Here is a 16,273-nt window from a genome sequence, read left to right on the forward strand (position 1 = left end):
TTTATTTTTGAGAGAAGCGCTTAAAGACCCTATTTAAAAAGAGCTGCGTAGCAAAGGTAGTGGTGTGACGTCAGATGCCGCCCCCCTCCTCTGTCTGTTCCTCCCTCCCTTTAGCATCAAATGCAGCTGCGCCATCTCTCCTTTGTCCACTGAAGAGTTCCGGGAGTCCCTTCTGGTGGATGAACAACGCCGGTCACTTATTTGTCAACCCGCTATCCTATTTCTGTTTGGCTTTGCTTCTATTTGTGAGGACAGCGAAGCAAAGACGCTTTCTTTCGTTTAGCTAGGATCTTACAGCTGCACTATGAGCCAAGAAGGTGCTAACAATAGCACGTTTGAATCCGCCATAGATTCAAGCCCACCACAAAAGAAAACCAAAATGGAAGACACCAAATACCTCCCGGAGCTTCTTGCCGAAAAGGACAGTCTGGATTCGTCGTTTACACATGCCATGAAACTTATAGCTGCAGGTGAGTTGGTTTTAAGCTCTTCTCTAGATGATGGAGGCCAACGAGCTAACGTTAGCAACACGAGGCCTCCCATCCTTTTCTTGAACCCAGCCTGCACAAGCAGACTCAGCTAGACAGTGATCCCCAAAACGTGCTGGTAACCGATTTGGGTCAACCATTCTTTGCTGAACGTGTCAGGTGTTCGATCGTTCTCACCAGATCGATTAATTCAGTTGGGTACGTGCGCGTTTTGGTGCAGTTGAAGATGAAAGTGGTGGTCATTTCTATTCAAATACACTAGAAAGCAGTAGGCTCCATCTGTTCCTCCCAAGGCAGCTGGGTCATTCGATTAACTTAGGCAGTGTTGTACCTTGAAGGCAAAATGTGTTTCCGCAGTGGGATAAGGAAGAATATGCTCATTTAGCCAGTCCTAATAGAGCTGGATTTTGGCCTCCATCCCTTAAAGAGGTTTCTATTTTCATGGATGGTGCATGTGTTGTGTATATATGTGATTTTAATGTATGCACACACATCCTGTCCACAGAGATTGAAAGGATCCAGAAAGGCGAAATTAAGAAAGAGCCAGAGAAGGAGACCTACTTGGATCTGTTTGCTACCAAGAATCTTAAACTCAAAGAACGAGTCCTCATTCCAACCAAGCAGTACCCCAGGGTTTGTATTTCTTTCTCTCTTTTTTTTTTCAAGATCTAAGTATTACCGTACACAGATTATGGCATTTTCTTCACATCTAGGCTTGTCATTGCTTAAGTCACTGACACTCATCATAAAATGACTCAATTTGTCCTCATCAATTTCAAACCTTGAATGTCAAGTTACATTCAGTGTATTCACTTGAACAAATCCTGCCTATCCATTCTCTTCTGCCAGCTTAACTGCTCCAGAATTAAGTCATTTTTTCATTGCCCTATTAAGCTTGTTCTCGCATGATCAACTTTGCACCTGTGTATAGGCTGAACTGAACACTCTGGTGAAATCTAAGGGTTAGTGATGTTATCTTAAAAAAAGCCACCCCTTTTACCTAAACAACCATAAGTAAAAAATTTTATCTGAAGTGTTGCTCTTGTTTTATTTTTAAAGGTAAAGTCTACCTATTTGCATCAAGAGTGCCTTAGCTGACAAACCTGATAGAAATTGAATGTTCATTAGTTGCTATTCCTTATCAAGCACTACGTGTGAGCAGTCCTGCTCACTAGTAGTTGCCAAATGGGCATTTAATATCTGTCCGCTGCTACCATGAATTTGTGATGTGGTAATACGAAAGACACTGATCCCAACTGTTGTATCTTGCATATCCATATCTGGGATGATATTCAGCCTGTCAATGATCCCATGCCCATCAGCTGAAAATATAACATAATTATGGATGTGAACTACTGCCTGTTACGGAATTACATAATTATCCGGGAAATTATCCCCCTTATTTACCGATAGTTTTTCTGATATGCAATTCATCATTTCTTCAACTAGGCTAAATGTTTGTTTGAGATGCTGAAATTTATACCAGTACAAATAATAGTGTCAAATCAAATTTATAAATAAAAGTGAGTACTTCCCCACTGTAGAGGACGGAGAACATTTATTTCTGCTGCTTCACCTTACTCCTCTAGGTCAATTTTGTTGGCAAGCTCTTAGGACCCCAGGGCAGCACAATCAAGAGACTTCAGGAGGAAACTGGTGCAAAGATTTCAGTTCTGGGCAAAGGATCCATGAGGGACAAGAACAAGGTTTTTATTGAAAAAAAAAAAAGGCTGTGCTACTGTGTGCAAACATTTTTTGCTTGAACATTTTAAGTCATTATTTGCCCTCAGGAAGAAGAACTGAGGAAGGGTGGTGAGGCTAAATATGCCCACCTTGCCATGGAGCTGCATGTGTTCATTGAAGTGACTGCACCAATCCCAGAGGCCTACCTGCGCATGGCTCATGCCATGGAGGAGGTTAAGAAGTTCCTTATTCCAGTAAGTGGCAAGTTTGTTGTTTTACCCTAGTTTCTGACAGGTTTTATGAGCAAACATTACTGGTTGCTGCTTGGACAGCCCTCACTTTAAATGTTCTCTCTGTCTAGGAACCTGGTGAGGAGATGTACATGGATCCCCACTTTCTGAATGGTTCCCAGGATGGATCAGGCAGGGGGCGCGGGGGTCATCTTGGCAGGGGCAGAGGTGGGCCACCTGGTACAGGACCTAGGTAGGTCACCTGGAGATTCTGGCTTTTGCCACCACACGTCATACACACTATCTTTTTACCAATTTTGACACTGTTAATATCATTGATGCTTGCAATATCTTGTACTGATCTCTCTAACTGGTCCATCCAGAGGACGGGGAATGCCACGTGGTGGTCCACGCGGAGGAATGCGTGGTGGAGCGCCGCGTGGTGGACCAGGGCGGGGCAGTGCTCCCAGGGGTGGACTTTCAGTGAGGGGTGGAATACCTAATGCCAACAGAGGAGGCCCTGCTTCTCGGTCTAGACCCCCTGCAGCAGGAGCACCAAGGATGCTCCCCGCTGCAGCCCTTTCACACCAAAATCCATCAGGCTCACAACCTAAACCTGATGGTTATGATGATTATGTAGGTTTAGTCCTGCCACACATCTAATTAATTTGCCCTGCTGTGAAATGGTTGTAACTCGATTTTCTTACTTTCAGCCTCCATATGAGGATGCATATGCAGACCCCTCTTATGAGGGGTATGATAATTATTATGGTCAGCAAGCTGCACCCGCGTGAGTCTGAACCATAGTCAACTTTTCCTCCTAATTACTTATTTGTTGTTAGGGCATCTGTGTTAACAGTTGCGTGATTTTTCTCCTTCTTAGAGACACTGAGTACTATGACTACGGCCACGGGGAGGCCCAGGAAGCATCATATGAACAATATGGTGAGATTGTGCAATTCATTTATTAAATACACTTATGTCTTCTGGAACCAATTGCACATGATAATTGATCCGACTGGGTGTCTTTTTTATTTTTTTCTCAGGCCAAGAGGACTGGGACAACTCGTGGTCTAATACTGGTGGGGGAGGCAAAGCTGCTCCAGCCAGGCAGACGAAGGGATCCTATAGAGAGCATCCATATGGAAGATACTGAGCTGCTGCTGGTAGAGTTGCTATGGCAACTTCGATTGTAACTCACTTAACTTTCCAAAAGTAATTTCCCTTTTGTTTGCTCCTTTTTTATGTTTTTTTGTTTTGTTTTTTTTAACCTTGGTAGACATTTTGTTGTGCCAGAAGAAGGAATTATGAATGCAAGGACATCAATGTTTAAATGTTTCTATTTTAGTTGCATAGTTAAGGTCCTTGTGACATAACCCTAACTAAGAAAGTGACATTTTAGTGATATTTGATGGTTATTAGTTTGTTAACAAAATGTGTCTGTGGCGACAAAACCCATGTAGGCTGCATTTTAAAGTCCTTCAAGACTCAACAAAACCTTTGTTTCAATGTAACTTCACTCTAACTAGTTTTTTAGATGGAAACTCAACAACAGCTTTCAGCTGCCATGATTTAAAAACAAATGTCTTGTTAATATTGCAATACAAATCTAGTCTTGTTTGAAGTTAAAGAATATTATCAAATTATGGAATTACATTCAACAAAGACAAATGCCTCCATTCTTGCCACCTTACTTAAAATTGGTGTTTTGGTGTCGTGCTATTAAATCATCATTAATGAGCAACAAATGCTGTTAAATCTTAAAGGACTAAAACATTTTTCACTAAGAATGGCTGCAGCCAATCTAATATTTTGTATATAACTTTAGGTAAATTGTGTATGCTTAAAGCCGTGCCGTCTCCAAAATGCATAGTGCTTGTGTACCTTTTGGCTAAATAGGATACTAAATATATTCCAAAATGTTTTTCTGCAGTGCGTTGTTCTAATAAAGTTTGTAGTTTCTTCTTAATCAATCTAAACATGGTATTTTGCCTTTGTTGTACAAAAGGAATGCCTTCAGTTTTTTGAAAGAGTTCCTCAGTTTCTCAACACTGGGGAAAAAAATGTATGTATCGACCTGATTTTTCTTTAAAAAAAAAAAACAACCTCAGAACAAAACAGTGTTTTCACAATGACCTCATCCTCTTCGTTTGTTTCCTAAATATATCTAAATTACAATTGTAATGTCACCAACAAAAAAAAATAAAGCTCATCATTCCACAAGTAATGTGCTGCCAAATACATGTTTGACTTGGATGATCTAGTGCTTCAACGTGTATTGTCATCAACCTTTAGTTAGTGTATCTTTTCAAACCCAAGCAATGTATCTTCAGCCACTTGAAATAACTGAATTTCAACAGTATTTCAAATCAAGCTTACAGGGATCTTACTTGACTTTGATGCAAAGTCATGCTGGCTGGTTTTTATAAAAGAAAAAAATCGCAGAGGAGAGGATTCTAAAAGCCTAAAGATCGCCACAAGAAGGTAAAACTAACCCAACACTCATCTGTTAGATTTCTGTTTTGTTTTATGTGCAAAGCATTAAGTAATGCAAGTCTATCAAAACATATCAAAAATTATTATTAAGTATAAAATATGCTATCAGTAGTTATTTAGAGCAAAATAAACCACCAAAACAATCAGGAATTGTTGTGATGCAACTCTTGCTCTAACAGAAAAAAAATTATAAATTTCACTCAATAACAATTTCCATCATTAATTTCTATAGATTGTAGATGACTGAAAATTAGCTTGTCAAACCCTTAAAAACATTGGAAAGAAAAACTACTCAGCTTGAGTTGCATGATACTTCTGTAGTTATGTTAGTTTTGCATGTCAGTCTTTACTGTGCATGCATGCTCTGGTTTGTCAAATATCTCATTTCACATTCTCTTCGTAGGCTGTCCCTGAAACGTCTGCTCGGCAGTTGACACACTGAACTCTGGTTTCCAAGGCGTCTTAGGTTAGTTGACGAGAAATTGCAGAGCATTTGCCCTCCATTTTAGAACTCAGTTAAGTTGATAGTAACAAACATTAACCCATTAACCTGAACAAGAAAGACCAATGTACTTTAAATGTTTGTTTTTTTCTGTTGCAGGGCCACTGAATGTCTCTGGACAGAGGGGAGACTGGGGGCTTCTGTGTTATAATCCCTGGATGGTTTGAATAGCCACTCAAAGTAGAGGGTGCTTTTCTATATAAGAACCTATACAGTATTTACATATTTTGTTTTTGGGAGAATTTGTTCATCTTAATATTCTCATTGAATGTTCAAATGTACAGCTTTATACAAACGGAGTTGATGAATTAAAAGTTTTTTTAACATTTAGTGTGTTTCTATCGTTCTTTGTCTGGCAGTATTTTAAAGCAGGTTTTATATGCACTACTATAAGTATCAAAAATGTATTTAGGATAAGAGCTGCTCATCTCCAAGTTGGGACACAATGGAGATTGTATGCACAATTGAAGCCCTGGCTCTCAAACGTCCAGTGTATTGAAGGACAGACGTGACAGCAAATTGTCTTTTGAAGGACATTTTGCAATGGTAAATACCATTTTGGAGGTTAAACTTCCCTGCGAAGAGCCTATTCCTCTGTTTACTTGACACTAGGAATGTTAAATTCCGCTTGTTAGACCGAGTCATGTGAATGCTGTTAACCTGTAACGATCAGTCTGCTTTGAAGACCATGGACTCTGCAGAGGAATGAACTGAAAAGGGTATTTTCAGCTTTCAACAAATAAGAATACAGAAACATCTAACCCCACAATCCGTTGGGGTTACTTGAAGTATGTGAACATTAATTCCCCAAAAAACTGATCGATGCTCATGTTCAAATCCTTGTTGGAACAGCATACCTTATAGAAAACATGGGCTTGAGTATTAAGATTATATACATGAATAATTTGTAGTTAAACTGCCCGTGAGTTTGTGTGTCTACAACAGGAGAAAGTCATGCCAATCCATGTCTACAAAGTCCATCCTGACTTAATATTTAAATTCACATTTTTCTTTTTCAAATGGTTTACCAACAAATTAATCAATAGCAAATGACATAACCATTCCTTTCAATCTCGTCAAAAGTAAAAACACTGCTCTAACAAATATAAAATACACTGTAATAATACAATTATTAGGCAGGTGATTATTTTCACCATATCATTTTATCCATCATTTCCAACTCCAAACTATATAAACCTCAATGCTTATTGGATTTAATGTATATCAGGTGATGTGTATTTGTGGTTTGCATAATTGCCGTGTGATCACAGTCCCATCATATGTTTTGTTGCAAATAGTCAACAGTGAAGCAAGAAACGCGTGGAGACGAAAAGATGCAAATCAACCTCCAAAGATTTGAGAAGAAACAAACATGAAGCTAACAGGAACCCATTATCCTGTGCTGCACATATTCCGCAACAGTAACCTAACTGGCGTGTCAAGAAGTACAAGATGTTCAGTCCTCAGAGACATGGCCAAGGTAATAAAGGCAGAAACCCAACCACCTCTGAACAAGACACATAAGTTGAAATGTCAAGAATAGCCCAGGAAATATCTGAATACAGATTTTTCAAAGGTTTTGTGGACTGATGAGATGAGAGTGACTCTTGACAGACCAGATGGATGTGCCCGTGGGTGGATCAGCAACGGACACAGAGCTCAACTTTGACTCAGACGCCAGCAAGGTAGAGGTGGGGTACTGGTATGGGAAGATATTATTAAAGATGAGGTAGCTGGACCTTTTTGTGTTGAAATTGGACTCAAAATAAACTCAGAACTACTGCCAAGTTTTAGAAGAAAAAAGAAAGCGCCTACATCTTCCAAGAAGACTTTGATTTTCATGTAAGACTGCGTAGCTGGCCAGTGAAGGCCTTAATGATGAAAAACCAATGACATGGCCCCCCTCTTCACCCTATTGATAACTTTTGGGCTCTTCTGAAGCAGGAAATTTACAATGAAGGTAACAGTACACATCTCTGAACAGTGTCTGGGAAGCTGTGGTTATGGTTGCACAAAAAAATTGAGTCTGACCAGATCAAGAAACTGATTGACTCCATGAATGGAAGGCTTGGGACTGTTATCGAAAAGAAAGGTGGCTATTTTGGTCACTGAGGGTTTTTTTTTTTAATTTCAGAAATGTTTATTTGTAAATGTAATTTATAGTTTTTTTTTTATTATTCTCAGTTCAACAGGTGAACATGAGACGAGAATATTTTTGCTCTTCATTTAGTTGCATAATAATTCTGCACACTAATTGTTGCCTAAATATGGTGTATATATAGATATTCTCTTAAAAAAGCCAAAACTTCACTTTTACTATTGAAATGTTCAGGTATGAGGGTTTGTTAACATTTTGGATTGAACAAGAGCACAGTAGTTGTACAATAACAAAATTAATCTTCGAAAATGCAACTTGTCCAATAATTGTCCAGGCAGTGTACTGTTTAATGTATGGGGCAGCACGGTGGTGCAGTGGTTAGCACTTTGGCTTCACAGCACGAAGGATCTGGGCAATTCTGACAAGGGAGTTTGCATGTTCTCCACCATGTCTGTGTGGGTTTCCTCCGGGTTCTCTGATTTCCTCACACATTCCAAAAACATGCAGCAGGTTAATTGGAAAAAAATTAGAAAAATTACCCTAAGTGAATGACTGTTGTCTGTCTTTGTATGTGGCCCTGTGATTGACTAGTGACCAATTATTATTATTTTGATCTGAAAAGTCACATTGCTTTGGATTTCAGTATAGAAATACTTCAATAATAATGCAGCCTCAGGGGGGCACAAGCCACTGTCTCCCTGAACCAGTCCCAAGCCCGGATAAATCCAGAGGATTCCATCAGGAAGGGCATGGAGAAGTGTGATGGTGCCCATTTTGAAGGATAAGGGAGATGTCTGCAGATAGCATTGTAATCTGCAGTGAGAGTAGGGAACAGGCTGAGGGAAATCTTGAGTGGTGGAGGAATGCTTTGGAAAGGAGAGGAATGAAGGTTAGTCTCAGCAGGACAGCATATATGTGTGACTGAGAGGAACCCGGGTGGAACGGTGAGGCTACAGAGAGTGGAGATCGAGAAGTTGGAGGATTTCAAGTACTTAGGTCAACTGTACAGAGCAACAGACAGTGTGGAAAAGAGGTGAGGAGGCGGGTTCAAGGAGGAAATCAAGAAGTTGGTGGATTTCAGGTACTTCGGGTCAATAGTCCAGAGCAATGGAGAGTGTTGAAAAGAGGTGAAGAGATAAGTTCAAGCAGGTTGGAATGGGTGGAGAAAAGTGTCAGGGGTACTATGTGATAGAAGACTATCGGCCAGAATGAAAGGAAAGGTGTACAAGACAGTGGTGAGACGAGCGACGCTGTATGGCCTAGAAACAGTTACAATGACCAAAAGACAGGAGGCAGAGCTAGAAGTCGCAGAGATGAAGATGCTAGGGTTCTCTTTGGGAGTGACCCGGATGGATAGGATCGGGAATGAGTCTATCAGAGGAACAGCACGTTGAATGTTTTGGAGAGAAGGTCAGAGAAGCCAGACTGAGATGGTTCGGTCATGTACAGAGGAGGGATAGTGAATATATAGGTCGACGGATGCTGGAATTGAAGCTGCCAGGCAGGAGGTTTGGAGGAAGACCAAAGAGAAGATTTATGGACGTAGTGAGAGAGGATATGAAGGTAGTTGTTGCGAGAGAGAAGGATACAGAGAATAGGGTAAGAGGGGGGAAGGTTGATTCGCTGTGGCAACCCCTGATGGGAAAAGACGACAGATATACTATATTAATAAATGACAGGCACGTAACTCAGTATGAGTGACTTTAGATGAAAGATCATTTAAAATGAAATTCAATTTACATGTGCTTCCTGGCCAAATTGTACCTCTGATATGTCCCTTTAAATGACTCTCCTCCCACAGGTCGATAGTCATCCGCGCCCCTATCCATCAGAAGCTGGCTTTACATCAACAATGAGTGTCTTCTTTGGAGTCAATAAAAATGACGTCAGTTTTTCAATAAATATTGCGAACACACATTGTGTTTAAAAACTAAATGTATGCAGCAGAGAAGAATCGAACACCGACTCAGCAGACTTTGCCTCTGGTAAGCTACTATTTTCTTGTTTGGCTAGCAAGACAGGTTAGCTAACTAGCCTAGCTCACAGTTAGCCAGCCCGAGGCACTGTTAGACTAGGCCTCACATCTTTGTATTTAGTCAAGCATGGTCTTGGCGGACAGAGGAGGGTCTTCATTGTGTAGCCCCTCGATGTTTTCACCGGCTGCCTCGTGGTTCACACGGAAATTGCTCCCCACGGAGATTTGACTTGGGGTGAGCTCGAATGATGTTGCTAAAGAACTAGCTTGCTATGGCAGCTTCCGCAATAACAAACACTATAATTAGTGGATGCTGTGCTGCTCGTGGATTTTTTGGTTGTTCAGCGCTGTTTATGAAGCACATGTATCACGTTCAGATCGTATAGGGCGCCAGATCATTTTATGCATTCCAGGTGTTCTTACTTTGTCCTTGTAAAGTCTTGCAATGGCACGGTTTATTCTTGCAGTTACAACACACCGCGATACTGTACTTTAATTTTATTTCCACGTTATGCATTGTCATCAAATCCTACCCTTCTTGCTGCACACCACATAGATTTAATGTATTCCAACGCATCACCACAACAGTGATGTATTTGTTGAATGCACTTGATTCGCATGGTCTCATTGCCTCTACTGTAAACAGGTTCCAAAGTAACGAGAGAAGTGACCACACAAGTTAGCCGTGGGTGTGTCTGCAATGGCCGGTGGAAGGAGAGGAGCAAACCGAACCACATACTGCAGACCCCCACTGAGTGCTGAACCAGGCTCAGTCAGCAATGGCAACCACTCCACCAGTTCTCCTGTCACAGGGGTCCGGTCTCGCACCAGGTAAGTCAGGATTTATTTACACGGCACGCTCGGTACTGCTTTAAGTACACCTCTGATATTTATGGATTGTTTCGCCGTCAGTATCTGTTTACCTTGCATGACAATCCTTCCCACCGTTTGCCAGCTCTCACCTTGAATACCTATTTTAAGGTTAGGTCTGACGTCTCACTGTACCTCCAATGAGGACTGCGATCTGTATCCACAACTGGAAAGAAATGTCAAGTGATTCCTGTTGGTACACAATATGCCAGATATTTCTAAAGAGAGACACAATACTCACATTGGTTGCAGTTCCATTTCAAAACAAATATCTAGCCAGGAATGGAAATGCCCCATATCAGACAGATCAAATATTCCCCATTGGTACTGCAAAGGTATTGTCATGAAAACGTTTGTGTCAAAAGTATATTATTGTTTGTGACGGCTGCTAGAATGTTATGTGACACTATGGTGCCTTGAACTACACTCATCCCACTTCATATTTTAACAAGTAGGTCTGTATAATTCTTATGCTGTGCCATGTCTGTAGGAACGGGACAGGAACATGCATGTCCAGCCCCCCGCTGGCAGCACAGACGGTGGTTCCCCTGAAGCACTGCAAAATCCCAGAGTTGTCCATGGATCGTAATGTGCTGTTCGAGCTCCATCTTTTCTTCTGCCACCTAATTGCCCTCTTCGTCCATTACGTCAACATCTACAAGACTGTATGGTGGTACCCCCCATCACACCCCCCCTCACACACATCACTGGTGAGCAGCTGGGGATTTTGTCAGTATCACAATCTTGATGTACCTTAATGCACATTTTATATAATCTTGATGAACATGTTGTATCATTAAAAAAGAAACTATCTTGTGGGTTTAATTATTCACGATCAAACTTTTTTCCTGCACTTGCACAGCAAAACGCCAGCCATTTGGTTTATTCAGTAATATATTATCTTTTCCCATGGGTTTGACTAACATTACTCAGATTTGTGATGAAAAAATTAAGAGCTTCACATGTCTGACTGTCCTCAACTTCGGTTCAGTGTTTTTTGGTAATAGTCTGAAAAATAATCCAATATCTGTATAATTTTCAGAACTTTCACTTGATTGATTACAACATGCTCATGTTCATAATCATCATACTGGCAAGAAGGTTAATTGCAGCCATCGTTAAAGAGGTAAGTGTTTGTTTATGATATGGACCATACTAGTTGTAATATAACGGCCTAAACCCCTTACATTGTTGGAAGCTAGAGTGGTCGGATTTTCATTGCCAGCCTTTCCCACTGTCATGATTTTGTCTTGCTATTTTGTTGTTTGGATGTTCTGGACATTTTTGTATTTGTTTAGTGAAATTGTAAAGTTAAACTCAATTACAACTGTTTCCCCTTTTTTTTCCCCACAGGCATCGCAGAGTGGGAAGCTATCCTTCCCGCACTCAATCTTTCTAGTGATGGCGCGCTTTGCTGTACTGACACTGACCGGCTGGAGTTTGTGCCGCTCCCTCATATATCTCTTCAGAACCTACTCTGTCCTCAGCTTGCTCTTCCTCTGCTACCCGTAAGCACATTCAGGAAATGTTAGGGGGGGTTGTAATGATTGCAGCGCTACACTCTGGTATTCAGGGGAGTTTGGACAAGGTATTATTTTTGTGTCCTCTGATATTTTGGGCGTTTTATTATCATTTGACACTTGATTTCTAATGTGTTTACAGTTACTGTGTAACAGTCCCAGCTTATTGCTCTCTGCTGATTTTCTCCATTTCTCAGATAGATAATGTTACATCAGTCGATGAACAGCCCACTTTCAATCACATTTAAGTACCATTGACTTTTGTGAAAGGAAAACAAAAGTAGGCAAAATTATTTTAACAGCTCAATCATGATAATTGCTTCTTGATCACCTGAGCGGATCACCCCAGATCTTCACTCAGAAATCCCATGTTTTACTTAATTTTCACCTGGCAAAAAGAACTGACAGAGCATGTTCTTTTGGCATCATGATGTCAAAAGTATATACTTTCTGTGATCTGCCTATCGAATGACAGCAAAAGATAAAATGGTTACAGTGGTGATCCACGGATAGGTATTGAGAGATCACAGTATCAATCACTTTTCTTGTCACTGGCAACATTTCCCCAAGAAAGCCAGTCACACATCTTGACAAAATGACTTTTGCTGGTACAGGACAAGAATTAAATCTTTTGTCTGTAGCTTCATTATACCCTTGAAGTGTATCACAGAGTACCACAACAGATTTTTTTGAAGAACAACAAAAATAGGGGCGGTGTGACACAGGGGGTAGAGCAATTATCCTTGGAACTGAACAATCCTGGTTTGATTCCTGATTACTCCTAGCCTATTTAAGTGTTGTTGAGCAAGACTCTGAACCCCTAACTGCTCTCCTGGCACAGCTAGGTGGCAGCCATGCACCGTGCTGACAACCACTATAGAGTTGAAAATTTGTTTATTCTAAGCATTGGTTAATATAATGAGGGTTCTTTGGTATCCTTTGTGTTTGTCGGTATTGACATTTTGTGATTTAATTTCAATGATGTGGCGTAACATTTGATTTGTGCGATGTCTCAACCCCAACCGTTTGAAATTGACATCTAACTCGTGAATACTGAGGATATGAGATTCCAATGGTACAATGAAATAGGCAGCTATAAGAAGATTGCTGTCATATTAAGCCCATAAGAGAATTATACATGTATATGCAAGTGCAACTTGTCTAATAATCCATTAATGACATGTTTTTGCAACAGTTTTGGAATGTATATTCCATTCTTTCGGCTGAGCTGCGACTTCCGGCGAGCAGGTCCGCTCTCCCCCATTGCCAGCATTGGCTCCAAGGAGGTGGGGAGTGTTAGTCGGGGGAGAGACTACCTGACTGTCCTGAAGGAAACCTGGAAGCAACACACAAGTCAGCTTTATGGTGTTCAGGTCATGCCGACTCACGCCTGCTGCCTCTCACCGGATCTCATCCGCAAAGAGGTGGAGTATCTAAAGATGGACTTCAACTGGAGGATGAAGGAAGTGCTCGTCAGCTCCATGCTGAGTGCTTACTACGTGGCCTTTGTACCTGTTTGGTTTGTGAAGGTGCGAAGAATACTGCATTACACATCTGGATATTAACTATTAATACACAAGCCAATACTTATTTTTTGTTCATTTGTATCCACAACCTACAACTCACTGTCAAGTTCATTTCTACACGAAAATGTGGAATGCTGCTGAATGGACTGTCAACTAACTGCAGCGTCTATTTATTTAATGGATGATATATGTATTTCGTCTTGTGGAAACCAATGACTTCAGGAAGATCCTTTTTTGCTATCACAACAACATAATCATTTGACCTCTTGGTTTTGGCATCACAACCCTGCATTCAGGTGGCATTGTGGCGTAATGTTTCACCCTTCCCCCAAACTGCGAGAAGATACGAGGTTTGATCCCAACACAGGGTCGTTCTGTGTGGAGTTTGAATCTTTTCCATGTCTGTGTGGGTTTCCCTGGTTTCCTCCCACTTTCCAAAAAACATGCAGTAGGTTAATTGGAGGTTAATTGTCCGTATGTGTGAATATGGGAGTGATTGGTGACTAGTCCTGGGTATACCCCACCTCTTGCCCAATGACAGCAGAGACGCTCTCCCTTATCTCATGCATTCCTGTCCGCAGACTAAGTGGTTCACTTAGATAATGAATGATTGGAAACATCTGACTAAATATCTGTGTCTAAACAAAATTTGTGTCCGAGTCCCCAACTGATCAGATATTTCTGTGAAAAATCATGTCCTGTCATTAATCTTCAGGCATCATCACACTGCATATCTATATTGTCTCTTCCCACAGAGCACCCAGTATGTGGACAAACGCTGGTCCTGTGAGCTCTTCATCCTGGTGTCTGTGAGCACGTCTGTCATCCTCATGAGACACCTGCTGCCGCCTCGATACTGTGATCTGCTCCACAAAGCCGCAGCCCACCTTGGCTGCTGGCAAAAAGTCGACCCAGCCCTCTGCTCCAATGTTCTCCAGCACATGTGTGTACTTCACATAGAGCTTTACTGCTGTTGCAAATAAGAAAATTGAGGCTAAAGTGAAAAAAATATTCCTGTGATTAAGATTAACATGATGTCACACTATTCAAAGCCTGTGTTTTTAATTTGTGTTTTGGTTGTTTTTTGTTTCTAATAGATGGACAGAAGAGTACATGTGGCCCCAGGGAGTCCTGGTCAAACACAATAAGAACGTCTACAAAGCTATGGGTCACTACAACGTTGCAGTCCCATCAGATGTGTCACATTATCGCTTCTATGTGAGTATACATCTGTTACTTTCATGCCAACACTTTTGGAATCAGCTGATTTATCATGTTCAAAGTACAATTATTATACTTCAACTGTATTGGCAAGTGCCAGGTCTTGATTTTGTTCAATTATTTTTATTCTTATTTTCCCTAGTTCTTTTTCAACAAGCCTTTACGAATATTGAACATACTCATCATCCTCGAGGGAGCCATGATATTCTACCAACTATACTCACTGATATGCTCAGAAAAGTGGCACCAGACAATATCACTGGCTCTGATCCTCTTCAGCAACTACTATGCCTTCTTCAAGCTCTTAAGGGACAGAATAGTCCTTGGAAAGGCATACTCTCACTCAAACAGATCCTCAGACCAGAAAGTCAGTTAGATCTAAATTATTTTGGGCCCACTCACATTGGAACAAGACAAGCATGCTTGAGAGCTATGTATTTTTCTACAACTGCATTTTGTGTCATGTTTTTGTTTTGTTCTGCCATAATAAAAAGAAATATTTTTGTATTGTTTTTAATGTATGTCGTCCTTTTTATGTTCTTGCTGTCCCAGGACGTTCACGTATGCGGAACATGTAAAGTTCTGCTATTCTGCGGCCTTTCTTAAGATAAGATGCACCAATAACTTTGGTACTGTTCATAGTACAAATGCTGCAGTGCTGTGTTGATGAGGGACTAAAGTTGGTTGTTTAAGTGGGTGGGGGGAGCCAGGTAATGTGAAGTGGTTTTCTAAAACTGCAGTCAATTGGGGAAATAGACCAATACATTTTTTTTCTCAGTTTAAAGTCTGCTTCATTCCACTGCCCCTCCTTAAAAGACTGGTGACATAACAAGGCTCTCCGAAGGCTCTTTCTTTCCCAGTTCAGCCTTCTTTAATTTGCCATACAGGATGTGATGTCACAAAGTGGACCACAGTATACTGTAAAAGACTGAAGTTGTGGGGTCAAACAGGGTTATTTTCTTCATTGTTTATCGGTTACATGTAAAAAAAAAAAAAAAAAAGGCTTTGTTGGGCTTCTCTCATCGTCAAAATGCAGTCTGTTCCAGCCCATCAGTTCAAGATAACGTAAGATGTACTTTATTGATCCTCGAATTGGGAAATTACTGGGAAGCAGCAGCATACAATACAGAGAACAGACAGTAACAAGCTAAAAATATAAATAAAATAAGATAAATTTAAACTTGTCTATCGAGTCCAGTTGTCATTAAAAGGAATCTTTCTGCTGTCTCCATTAATTTAAGTACCGGTATTTGTGCCTGGCCCTTCCACTCTTTTTCCCATTATCACCGTGTGTCTTTGACGTCCATATTTCCTGGGCACCACATTATGCCAGGTTTGGTGCAATCGGTATAATCACAAGGACCTGACAGAAAACTTCCTGTCACAACCAGTGTACTATTGAGATTACTGTGCCTCATCATCTTGTTGCTGGCCATTTGGTGAATCTGTCATTATGATTATTTTCACAAATATCTACTGAATTAATAGTACTACTAGTAATCATTTTCTAATTCCTAAGTTTAGCCAGGTAGCTAACTTTCTTCTTCCCATTTCGGTTTTTCCTAACAGGGGTCGCCACAGCAAATCAACCCTCTCCATCTAACCCTATGCTCTGTATCCTCCTCTCGCTGCGTCTATAAATCTTCTCTTTGGTCTTTCTCTAG

At 40.8% G+C, this 16,273-nt stretch overlaps 2 protein-coding genes across 3 annotated transcripts; both read left to right on the forward strand.

Moving 5' to 3' along the window:
* Positions 1–112: 112 nt before the first annotated feature.
* On the forward strand, positions 113–5,726 carry khdrbs1a (KH domain containing, RNA binding, signal transduction associated 1a). 2 transcript variants are annotated; one of them, XR_015106281.1, is made up of 11 exons: positions 113–470; positions 994–1,121; positions 2,078–2,194; positions 2,279–2,425; positions 2,533–2,654; positions 2,785–3,037; positions 3,115–3,191; positions 3,285–3,346; positions 3,448–3,616; positions 5,301–5,363; positions 5,499–5,726. XR_015106281.1 is itself a non-coding variant. In XM_086148395.1 (9 exons), exons 1-9 carry the CDS (start codon positions 305–307, stop codon positions 3,555–3,557), a joined length of 1,182 nt encoding a protein of 393 aa, XP_086004521.1. In that variant the 5' UTR covers positions 113–304; the 3' UTR covers positions 3,558–4,628. The 2 variants fall into 2 exon arrangements, 1 of the variants encoding a protein (XP_086004521.1); XM_086148395.1 differs by lacking the exons at positions 5,301–5,363; positions 5,499–5,726 and having other exon boundaries at positions 3,448–4,628.
* Positions 5,727–9,298: 3,572 nt separating this feature from the next.
* tmem39b (transmembrane protein 39B) lies at positions 9,299–15,119 on the forward strand. The gene is made up of 9 exons (XM_086148188.1): positions 9,299–9,482; positions 10,119–10,303; positions 10,833–11,052; positions 11,385–11,468; positions 11,696–11,850; positions 13,058–13,391; positions 14,144–14,331; positions 14,486–14,606; positions 14,752–15,119. The coding sequence occupies exons 2-9, from the start codon at positions 10,173–10,175 to the stop codon at positions 14,983–14,985; spliced, it is 1,467 nt and encodes a 488-aa protein (XP_086004314.1). The 5' UTR covers positions 9,299–9,482; positions 10,119–10,172; the 3' UTR covers positions 14,986–15,119.
* The last annotated feature ends 1,154 nt before the right edge of the window (positions 15,120–16,273 follow it).

Source organism: Fistularia commersonii, chromosome 1 (genome assembly GCF_037954325.1).
Source record: "Fistularia commersonii isolate RoL2024-O1a breed Wild chromosome 1, RoL_Fcom_v1.0, whole genome shotgun sequence".
Classification (NCBI taxonomy): Eukaryota; Metazoa; Chordata; class Actinopteri; order Syngnathiformes; family Fistulariidae; genus Fistularia; species Fistularia commersonii.

Coding starts and splice junctions, on each gene's coding strand:
- tmem39b (XM_086148188.1), top strand. CDS start 10,173: ATGGCCGGTGGAAGGAGAGGAGCAAACCGAACCACATACTGCAGACCC. Junction 13,392..14,143: donor TACCTGTTTGGTTTGTGAAG/GTGCGAAGAATA, acceptor CTCTTCCCACAG/AGCACCCAGTATGTGGACAA. Junction 14,607..14,751: donor TGTCACATTATCGCTTCTAT/GTGAGTATACAT, acceptor TATTTTCCCTAG/TTCTTTTTCAACAAGCCTTT.
- khdrbs1a (XM_086148395.1), top strand. CDS start 305: ATGAGCCAAGAAGGTGCTAACAATAGCACGTTTGAATCCGCCATAGAT. Junction 2,195..2,278: donor CCATGAGGGACAAGAACAAG/GTTTTTATTGAA, acceptor ATTTGCCCTCAG/GAAGAAGAACTGAGGAAGGG. Junction 3,347..3,447: donor AGCATCATATGAACAATATG/GTGAGATTGTGC, acceptor TTTTTTTCTCAG/GCCAAGAGGACTGGGACAAC.